At 38.1% G+C, this 11,573-nt stretch overlaps 1 protein-coding gene across 7 annotated transcripts in view; it reads left to right on the forward strand.

Moving 5' to 3' along the window:
- SARDH (sarcosine dehydrogenase) overlaps nt 1-11,322 on the forward strand; it is a 142,891-nt gene extending 131,569 nt beyond the window's left edge. For 5 of the 7 annotated variants that reach the window (XM_074210762.1, XM_074210760.1, XM_074210763.1 and 2 more), the window contains one exon: nt 10,248-11,321. In XM_074210762.1, coding sequence (XP_074066863.1) covers nt 10,248-10,373 — 126 coding nt within the window. In that variant the 3' untranslated portion in view covers nt 10,374-11,321. Of the gene's footprint in view, nt 1-10,247 lie in introns of all 7 variants that reach the window. The other 2 variants (XM_074210765.1, XM_074210766.1) reach the window with 1 other exon arrangement.
- Nucleotides 11,323-11,573: the final 251 nt, after the last annotated feature.

The raw sequence follows: 11,573 nt of genomic DNA on the forward strand, positions 1-11,573 counted from the left end.
GACACAGGCTTATAGATTCTTAATTTAATTAGACAAGGATAGGGACTAAACCTGTGATTTCAATTGTATAGGAACTCAGGTGAGGGATCTGCCTTGACACATGAAAGTCAGTACCTAATTCTGTAACATTTAGAGTTTGAGAGAGTTGCCTGGAATACTGAAAGGTAAATTAAGTGACTTACACAGACTCACAAAGTCAGATTGTGTCAGCAACAAGACATGACCCCAGATCTTTCTGGTTCTGAAGCTCCTTCTCTATATTCTAGGGGCAGCTAGATAGAGCACTGACCTTAGAGTTAGGAGGACCTGAGTTTGAATCCTCGGACTTTTGCCACTTACTAGCTGTGTGACTTTGGGCAAGTCACTTAACCCTGATTGCCTCATATCCAGAGCCATCTCCAGTCATCCTAATTCATATCTGGTCTCTGGTTTCAGATGGCTCTGGAGGTTGGTGACTTAGCACAGCACCCCCTCACTCAAATCCAATTCACATACTTGTCATAATATCACCTTCCTGATGTCATGGTCTTCTTTGAGAATGAAGGAAGGACAAAGCATTAGTTCTATCTACTATGCTATCTTAATTATAATAATAGTAATAATGAAAACTTGCAAAGTTTGTGTTGTTTGGGTTCATATTTGTGTGTTCTTCAAGGTGGAGGACTCTCAATGAGGAGTTCCTCCATCCATGTAGATTGGCAATGAATTTGTAATTTAGTCTTAGAGAATTCCCTGGAGCAACTTAAGAGCTCTTATATTTTTTTTATCTATTCTTCTGATTCTGGGGTCAGCCTTTTCTTCACTATGCCTAGTCACCTTGCCAATAGCAACAATAGCTATCATCTATATGCTATACTTTGGAGTTTACAAAAACACTTGACTCATATAATTTCATTTATTCCTTTCAACAACCTTTTGAAGTAAATTCTTCAATTATTATTATCCCCATTTTACAGGTGGAGAAACTGAGCTCAAAAAAGGCTAAGTGAAATTATCTTCCAGTTTTTCAGTTGTGTTTGACTCTTCATGATCTCATTTGGGGTTTGGTTGGCAAAGATACTATAGTGGTTTGCCATTTCCATCTCCAGTTCATTTTTCAGATGAAAAAACTAAGACAAATAGTGTTAAGTGACTTGCCTATGGTCTCACAGTTAGTAAGCATCTGAGGCTGAATTTGAATTTAGATCTTCCTGACTTCAGTCCCAGCTCTCTATCCACCATGTCATTTAGCTGTCTCAAGAGAAATGCTCCCAATCTCATATTTAATGACCAGGACTGGAATCTGAATACAAGTTTCCTGTGACTCCAAGTCCAGAGTCTTTTCACAACCTCCATCACCACTCTCTCAGTGAATGAAAAATCATTTAATAAGGAACCATTGTGTGCTAGATGCTTGGGATCCAAACATTCCTTAGAAGGACTCTTAGTGTAGAAATGGAGAGTTAACACAGAACAGGTATTTAGTAAATGCTTAATGATTACTCAAATGAGGTTATAAGTGTGAAAGTCTGTAAAGCTATACACAGTTGAAAGGAACTTTGTCAATCAACAAGATTTTATTAAGTGCCTACTATTTTGTGCTTTGGTTATAGGATATTCAATTAATGAACCTCATTTTCCTTTCCTTAAACCTAGAATTTGAGCTATCGTTTCAAGTCCTCTACTTTGGCTCGTGGAGCAGAAGCATGACAGCTAAGGAAAGAAATTTTGTAGGAATCAATTAGTTCATCAGTCCATATTCATTAAATGTGTGACTGTGTTAAATGTATGCTGATTGTTGTGGGAAGAGGAGCTAGAAACACTTTGACTAATTCAAACCAAGTTGGGAGAGAAAGTGACAGCCCTGACCATAGCTCCTCTTTGGTTCTGGTTGAGAACAAGTTGCTGAATGGCAGTGCAGTGGACAGGTATGGTCATACCAGGAGGAAATAATCAGCCCCCCCCCACCAAGAGTCCTGGCTCTTGCTCCTCTGAGTATTGGGGAGAAAAGGTGGGGTAGGAGTATCATGATAGAGGATCTGGGGCAGCAGCTAGGGGGTGTACTCCTTTATTCATTGCAAGTGAATTACAGGATAGGTAGTAACTGCAGGGAGAAAGCAGTCCTCACCAAAGAGGAAAAATGCTCAGCTAGATGTCAGCATCCTGGCAAAAGCCTTATTCATCTTATTAGTTACTGCTCTAGAAATAAGAGAAGGGGAAAGTCCTTCAAAATGTGGAGGTTGAATCAGATTTCTTTCTAAAGTCTCTTCCAATTCTAAAATTTATATTTATCAGCAACTATGCTAGACATGGGCAATGAAGTGGTGCAATAAATAAGAGTGACTAGAGATCCATCTTCCTGAGTTTAAATCCAGTTTCAAACACTTATAAGTTGTATGACTCTAGACAAGTCACTTAACCCTGTTTGCTTGGGTTTCCGCATCTAGAAAATGAACTGGAAAAGGAAATGGCAATTCATTCCAGTATCACTGCCAAGAAAATTCAAATGGGGTCATGAAGAGTTGAACATGACTTAAAAAAATAAGAAAAAGGGTAAGGTTATTTAAAATATGAAGAAGGTAATGACTAGATGACCTCCTAAGGTACTTTCCAGCTCTAAATCTATGAACCATTAAGTGCCAAGATTTACAGATGCACAAAGTTCATAGTTGTTTCAAGTCAAATCATGATGTGAATGGAGGATTGCAAAAGCATATATTAAATATTTCTATTTTAACTTCTGTGTTAAGTACCAGAGATATAAAAATACAAAGACAGTCTCTATCCTCAAGTAGCTTACATTACAAAAGAGAAAAACATATTAAATGGAGTGGTAACTAGGATCATTCAGTTGATAAGCATTTATTAAGAACCTACCATGTACTAAAATGCTAGGGATCTGAAAAAAGGCCTTGTCCTCCAGGAGCTCACATTCAGTAAAAAAAAAAAAACAATTTAACTACCTGATATAATACAGAGCAGGTGGGAAATAATCTCAGAGGGAAGAAGGCACCAGCTGTGGGAAGTAGGGGATTTGAGGAGAACTAGAAAAGATCTCATACAGAAGGTGAATTTTGAGCTGAGATTAGGAAAACAAGACGGAAGGAAAGAGAACATTCTGGGCACAGATTATCAATGAAAAGGGATAAATCTGGGAGCTCTACAAAGGCCAGTGTTGCTGGAATACAAGTGTATACATGGAAGAAAGTAAAATACAAGAAGACTGTAAAGATTAAGGGGCAAGATGATGAAGGTCTTACAATTCTAAGTAAAGCCTTTTAAAGTTGATCTTGGAAGTAATAGGGAGCCACTGGAATTGACTGAATAAGGGAAAGGGAGGGATAGTGCCTTGGTCATATGTGTTCTTCTGTAAAATCTATTTGGATGCTCAGTGGAGGCTGGATTGACGTGCAGAAAGAGTGGAGATGGGGGGGGGGGGCTATTGAGGACATTATTGCAATAGTCTAGACCAGTAATTCTCCAAGTTCACCAATTCCTGGGGGTTCTGTTGATTTTGTCATGGTTCACAAGGTCAAAGTTGTGTTTCTAAAAACAGTAGGACATTATTTGCCTAATAAAATACACTTCTCTATATGAAGTCAAATTTTCTTACTATACTTCAAAAAAAACATATTTAACAAATTAAATGCAGTAGGGCAGCTAGGTAGAGCAGTGGATAAAGCACCGGCTCTGGAGTCAGGAGTACCTGGGTTCAAACATGATAATAATGATAAACTTGATAATTACCTTGCTGTGTGGCCTTGGGCAAGCCACTTAACCCCATTTGCCTTGCAAAAAAAAACAACAAAAAAAACCCTCAAATTAAATGCAGTAGCAGATAAGATTTTAATTATCTTCTATTATATTAAAATTTTAAAAGATTTGTAAAACTATATAAAACAATGCTCTTCTTATCACTATTTTTGTTTTTTAAAAAATATAGTTATTTTTATTAAAATAAACTATGTCAACTTTCGATGAGCTTATTATCATTAGTGTAATGAATTAATATTTTTAAATTTTATCAGTTTTAATTTTTTATAAACATTCTTTTGGATCCTCAAGTTTTAAGAGCCTAAAGTGGACCTGAGAACAAAAGTTTGGTCATCAAGTGATAAAAAATCTGCACTAGGATAGTCAGTCTGGAGAGAAGATGATGTGTAGAAGAGATATTGTAAAGGTAAAAATGACAGAACTCGAAAAGAGATTGCATTTGTGAAGTAAGTTCAAGAAAAGAATCCCCATGAGCCTAGGGATTGGAAGGATGGTCATATGGTTAATTACTGTGTTAATAGGAAAAGTGGAATTATGCATATGATGTCCAACTGGCAATAGCTTTCCAAAAACAAAAGGGTTACAGGGGGTAGGCAGGCAGATGATAATATGACCTGAGAGAGTGGTTCAATATAGCATGGTGAAGTCTGGTCTGAGGTTTAGGGTCTATGAGATACTATTTTGTTGTTTTTGAGTTGTTTCACTAGGGTATGACTCTTCATTACCTCATTTTGGGAGTTTCTTGGTAAAGATACTGAAGTGGTTTGCCACTTTCTTCTCCAGCTCATTTTACAGATGAGGAAACTGAGGCAAATAGGGTGAGGTGACTTCCCAGGGTCATACAGCTGGTGAGAGTTTGAGGTCATATTTGAACTCAGAAAGATAGTGTTCCTGACTCCATCCACAGTACTCTATCACTGAACCACCTAGCTGCTTCTACGAGATGACATGATCTGAGCTGGTTTTCACTCCCTTCACCCCAATCAAAGCAACTGAACCCCAGGAAAGAAGTTTCAGAAATTAATGGATTAACTTCCCCAGCACCTGTGGCAAGATTTGGAGTGAGAATTTAAATCTCAGCTCTATTTCTTACTATACATGTGACCTCAAACAAGTCATTAACTGCTTTGGGCCTCAGTTTCCTCATCTGTAAATTAATTAGACTGGACTACCATATACTTTACTACATATGATGAGCTCTGGGTCTTTAAAAGTCATCCATTCCAGAGCCATCACACTTGAGAGATGTCAGGTTTAAATATAATTGTGAAATGTTTACCAAAATAAATAAAAATAAGATACAACATAGATAATATATCTGGTTTTCTAAATCATTATGCAGCCCACAGACATCTATTTCTATTTGAAGTTGACCCCATTGATCTAGTTCACCAAAGACTCTCTTTGACCCAAAGAACTTGGGACTTGCTTAGTACGTCTAAGATTTCTTTCAAACCTAAATTCTATCATGTATTCTAGTATATAATTGAATTAAATTATACTAGATAGAGACTAAGTGCTGTTAGAGTTCAGAAAAGAGTGATATCTGTGAGAATGGAATAATCAGGAAAGGCCTGAAGGATCTTGAATCTGGGATTGAAGGATGGGAACTCAGAGAAATGAAACAGCAGGAACAAAGGTTACAAGGACACTCCTGTCCACACTGAAATAAATACATACATTCCTGTTTTCTTGGATTTTCTGGCCCAAGTATGGCAAAAACCGTGAATGGTTGCCAACCCTGAAGTCCTTCAGGAAAACTATGTGAAATTTTCTCTCTGTCATTCACCTTCCACCCAAAGCAGCTTAAGACCAAATTGAAAACTATGCAAATTGATAGTGAAGAAAGGCAATGGTTGGGTAGTGGGTGGCCCTCCTCCTCTGATCACCCTTTACCAATCCTCCCTTTCTTCTGGCTTCCTCTGCCACAGACCCAGAATGTTTCCTGCCGGAAAGGCAGTGTTCATTAAGCAGACATTAATGGGAAACATTAATCTCTCAGTTGGATGTGATAACTCCCAGTCTGATTTACATGCTAATTGAAGTCTGCATAAGGGGAAAAAATGAGAGTAAGAAGGGTATGTGGGGGTGGGGGTGGGAGGAATAGTAAAGGTCAATAATGCAGACTTTTTAGATAGAATCCATATGGAAGCTTCCCAACTCACACCCCCAGGAATTGGTGTGGGGCACAGAACCTTCCCCCTTAGCACTATATGATATTAAAGGGGGGTTTGCCTTGCCTCTCTTTTTCTAATTCACCACCCACCTTCTGTTTCTGCCCATAGGCCCCTGGTGCTCTCAGGTGCTCTGGAAAAATAATCAGAATAATTCACACTGAGGTTTTAATGAACTAATCATACATTATCTCTTCTAGAGGGATTTATCTTTTTAAAGAGGACCCCAAGGAGAGAAAACAACAAAATGGTATTGGGAAAAGAGGAACATCAGGAATGGATTCAGATCTCAGCTCCAACACTTACTAACTACAGGGCCCTGGATAAATTACTTTACTTTTTATCATCGTCATATGTAATATTAGCCCAAAGGAAAAATTTTTTTCTTGTCTAAATCTGTGATTGCATAGGTCAGGGAAACTTTTCCAGAATGAAATACCATGAGTAAAAGGTCTGCAACTAAAACTCTTTAGAGAGATACCTGGAGGTACTAGGAGGTTGGGCCTTATCCAGGGTCACATTGAATCCAGATCTTTAGCTCTCTATCCCCTATGCCACCTTACCTCTCAGAATAATTAATTTCAAACACAAAGAAAGAAGTTTTTGTTTTTGGTGGGGAAAGTTGACTTTGATGGCTTTTTGTTGCCCCCACAATTCTTCCCATGTGGTCAAGTGCCTGGATAAAGCCAACATTAGAAGAAAGTCATGTTTGGGGAAATCTATTTCAGCAACTTGAGAAGGATTTCAGAACTAGAAAATCTGTTGAGTCCTGAGAAGTATGTAATCACCTGTTTTGAGGGATGTGGATGTGGATTTAATCAATGTGAATAGCCACAATGGGGCCTTGGCAGAAAATTTGGTGTGCATTAGACATTAGACAAGGATTTAATCCTGTTTCTGACTAATGGCATGACTTTAGTAAGTAATTTCCCATCTCTAACCTCATTTACCTCACCTATGAAATGTCAGAAATCTCTGACATCCCTTTCAGTTCCAGTTTTCTATGTTCACATTTGTTTCAATCCACCAAATGTTTCTTAAGTGCTTACTAGGTTTGGGGAGAGCACTGGGTGAGATGTTAAATTCAGATAAAACATCTCCCCAGCTTTCATGGAACTTAGGGTCTTGAACTAGCATATTATTACTGTAAAAATAAGTATTTAATAAAATGATATATAGATAGTATATAAGAAGTACAAAGTGCTATATGAAGGAAGAATCATGAAGGGGATCAGGGATACTTTTGTGAGAGTAGATGAGTGGGTAATAATTCATTTGGGGATAGGTGAAAAGGAATATCATGAGCAAAGGAATGGAGATAGATCAGGGAGTAGATAGGTAGACAGACAGATACACACAAATAGGTATACATACACATATATGCATATATATGTAAGAGATGTTGAATAGTTCAGTTTTACTGTGGTATATACAGGATAGTGATGTGAAATAAAATGCAAAAAGCAGACTGGTTCCAGATTGAGGAGAACCTTGAATGATAAATTAAGGCATTTGGTCTACTTGGTAGGCACTAGGGAGTCATTTAAGCAGAGGAGTGACAAAGACATTTTGTGGGCAAGAAAATAGATCTTAGTAGCATGTGAAGAATAGTTTAATATAGAAAAAGTCAAAAGACTGAAAGGACTATTCCATGGGTAATGTTATAGTCCAGGTGGTTAATAAAAGCCCCTATTAGGATGGAGGTCCTGAGGGAGAAGAAGGGAAGAAACGGTAAATACCAAGACATAGACATGATCAATGGAAAATGATGGTCAATTCTATACTAGAGAAAAGAAAGAGCAGAGTCTGGATATCAGATGATGAACTTAGGAGACTTAGGAATTAGTGATGCCACTAATAGTGAATTGAAAAAAAGAAGAACATAGTTAAAGGGAAAAATAATAAACGAGCTTGAGATATGATGAACCTGACTCAAAATTGAGACGTAGGAAGAAGTCTGACCTAGAGTTTAGATTTGGAGTCATTGGCAGAAAGGTGGGTAGAAGGAATGGTGGAAGTGAATGAGATTGCCAATAGGAAAAGTATAGAAAGAAGAAAAGAGAATTGCAGGTAGAAACTGGAGGAGCACCCCTTCAGTTTTTTCATTCATCTTGTGGTTCACCATACCATATTTCTCCTTCTATGTACTTAGGCAAAAAACAAAAGCACACAAAAATTCACTTGAATTAATGTAAAGACACCTCCTTTTTTATAAGACTCCAGTGAAGTGACTCTAGTTTTTATTTATCCTTAAAGATGAATTGTAAATTCCCCCTTAACCCACATCAGAATGACTGGAAACTGCAATGGCAGAGTGCTACATACCTCATCAGATGTGGTAACAATACCAGATGCTTTTGGCTTTAATTGATCTTTCTCACAAGGGGTTGTTTAAAATAGAGGAAAGATTTTTCCTTCCTAAAAATTTTCATGATGTAAAGACAAAATTCATTAATAAAATACACATTTTAAGTCAATCATGAATTTACTTGGGTCAAAACCCAAAGTATAGTCTCTATCAGCTGATATAGACCACCAGGACTAGAGATTAGCAGGGGCTCAATGAAATGCTAAATCCTATTAAAAGGATAATCTCTTTTTTAACTAAGACAAAACCCTCCACATTTAGGATACCCAGAAGCCATTTGTAGTTTGTTGGTATATGACTACTTGCACAATACCTATGTGTATATAGCTTTTCATATCACAACCATACATGAATTTATGGTAAACTGGTCCCACTTACTTATAAAGTTTGTATTATGTGAAGATCCATTTTTTCTTAGCCAAGATTAGAGCAGCTAAATATTATAACTGTTTCTTTATGTTGCAGAGTTAAGAACACTTCCAGTAGTTCTAGCCCTGGATTTAATTGCTATACAGAGGAAACACACATTTCTAATCAGCCCAAACAGTTCGGCTCGCTGATACAGCAAATGCAGCCAACCCAGCTGTCACATCTCATCAGTCATACTAGTCTGGACATGGCACTCTTTTACTTCTCTATAAGAATTGTCTATTTCTGGGACAGGTTGGTCTCTCCAACTCTCTCATAGCAGAGCCAGGTAGAGCTTAGTCAGTGAGGAGAGAGCAAAAGGCCAGGGTGTCTGGGAAGTGATTTTAGTTAGCGCTGGCTACATTCGTTCCACCCCTCTAGGATGTGAACTCAATTTGACTTTGGGTTGTCTGTGACCACAGCTGCTCTCAGACAAACTGCCCACGTCCAGTTGAAACCATCCTTTAAAAAAAATTCTTCCTGCTGTTTTCTCAGGAGCCTGGATTTATTGGGGAGCAGGGAAGGAAAGGAAGGGAAATAGATTGTTTCTTTGACCTTTGCCTGGTCTTACTTCTTCTAGATCTCAAAGAAGTGAAGGCAAAAATCCAAGGGAGTTGGCTTCAGTGATATAAAATTCATACTTTCCCCAGGAGCAACAGTGTAATAGAGTGAAAGAGAGATCTTTGAACTTACAGACACATGCCCTTCAGAAGACTTGAAGGGAAATGATCATTATATTATATTAGGGTCAAGAGAACTGAGTTTGAATCTCTTGCACTGTTTGGGTAAATCAAGTCAACCCTCTGGGACTCTCTTTTCTTATACATAAAATGCGGCCTAGTGGATCCCTAAGATCCCTTATGATTCTAAATCCTGTAATTCAAAATGGTCTTCAGTTTCCTCAACCATCAAATTGAGAGGGAACTGGACTAGATGCACTCTTTGGGTCCTTCATGGGACTATGGGTGAGACTTTTTATCTTATCTGAGTCTCCATTTCTTCTCTTGTTAAATAGGCGTAATCGTACTTTTGTTAATCTAACTCATAGAGTTGTTATGAAGAAATTTCTATGTAAACTTTAAAACAACATAGAGTTATGAATTATTATTATTATTATTAGGTTAACCTGCTGTTTCTGTTTTTGTTATTTTTGCAAGGCAGTGGGGTTAAGTGATTTGCCCAAGGTCACACAGCTAGGCAATTATTAAGTGTCTGAGGCCTAGGGCAGCTAGGTGACATAGTGGATAAAGCACCGGCCTTGGAGTCAGGAGTATCTGGGTTCAAATCCGGTCTCAGACACTTAATAATTACCTAGCTGTGTGGCCTTGGGCAAGTCACTTAACCCTGTTTGCCTTGCAAAAAAAACTTAAAAAAAAGTGTCTGAGATCAGATATGAACTCGGGTCTTCCTGACTCCAGGGCTGGTGCTCTATCCACTGTGCCACCTAGCTGCCCCCAACCTGCCGTTTTAAAGCACATAGGATCTTAGATTTAGAGAAAGGGGAAGATGCATGTCCTATTCCTTCTTCTTTTTCTACTTGACAGGTCTCCCTGGACTTCGTGAAGAGTGGTGACTATGCTCTTGAAAGGATGGGAGTCATCTACCCTGCCCAAGCTCATGTGAAATCTCCATTTGATCCAGACAACAAGAGAGTGAAGGGAATATATTGACCCTAGAAGTCTCTGATATTGACTGCTTGGGAAGTGGAAGTACTGGCTGATGAAAGGAAGAAGGGAACAAGTCTACAATCATTTCCAGTCAGCCAAGGACCACACTTCCCAACCACTGACTTTAACACATTCTGTACCTCTTCTTATCTGAACCCTGGAAATATCCCTCAGTCCCCCTGTTGTTTTCTGCTTAAAAATAAAAACAAAGTCCAGTCTATTGAAGAAGCTGCTTTCTGATGATGTTTTGGAGGAAACTTTCAGACTCAGAATTAGGATGGCGGGAAGTACTGCTTCCTCCAATATCAAAAATACTCAAAACATATCAAATATTCTCAATCAATGCATTCCAATTGATTTCTATTCATAAAGGTTATTCCACCAACCAGATTATAACTTTCTTTAGTGGATGGACTATTCCTGTGTCCTCCTAAGGAAGCTATGGAAGTTTAGATCCCATAGAAAACAATTAGTAAATACTTTAAAAAATTGAACTGACATTACCAAAGTGCCTAAAACTAATGAAGTCAGGGTTCAGGGGCCATTGACCCAGTGGGATTCATTTTCTTCCTCCCAGGGAAGAACCAGGGGATATTAAACTAGGGCTTTATTCCAGAACCCAAAGGCCAGACTCATAGAAGGTACACACCTCTTCTAAGTTTGATTCTGTTTGACAATTGAACAAGTTTTCAGTTATAGATTTGTGCATTTACAAAAGATTCTCATTTACCATAGGACCTGTTCATTGCCAGCCTTCTAGAAGATTTCCACTTAATCTTACTTTCCTTTGTATTTCATATTTTCTATGATTTCAACAAAATTCTTTTCAGATCTGTCTTGTCTGCCAAATTTATCTGAAGACCCTTGAGGGAAAGCTCAGATTATATCTTTGTATCTCCCTCTTAGGAGATAGCATAGTACAATTAACATTATACATACTTAATAAATATTTGTCAGAATATGACAATATCTATGTATTTTTTCATTCCTTAACCTTTTCATTTAATTCAGTGAAGTCAGTCATTTTTTTTTTTTTGCTGGGTAAAGGGATATGATTGGGATAATTCACATAGTGCTAGGAATAAACCTGTCTCCAATTAAGTGATTATCTCTTCTCTGGAGTGGGGGGGGGTTGGTGCCAGAGACACACGGAATTGGCTATCATCCTTGAATGTATGATGAGCTAGTTCTCTCAAGGACATA

The sequence above is a fragment of the Macrotis lagotis genome, chromosome 1 (genome assembly GCF_037893015.1).
Source record: "Macrotis lagotis isolate mMagLag1 chromosome 1, bilby.v1.9.chrom.fasta, whole genome shotgun sequence".
Lineage (NCBI taxonomy): Eukaryota > Metazoa > Chordata > Mammalia > Peramelemorphia > Peramelidae > Macrotis > Macrotis lagotis.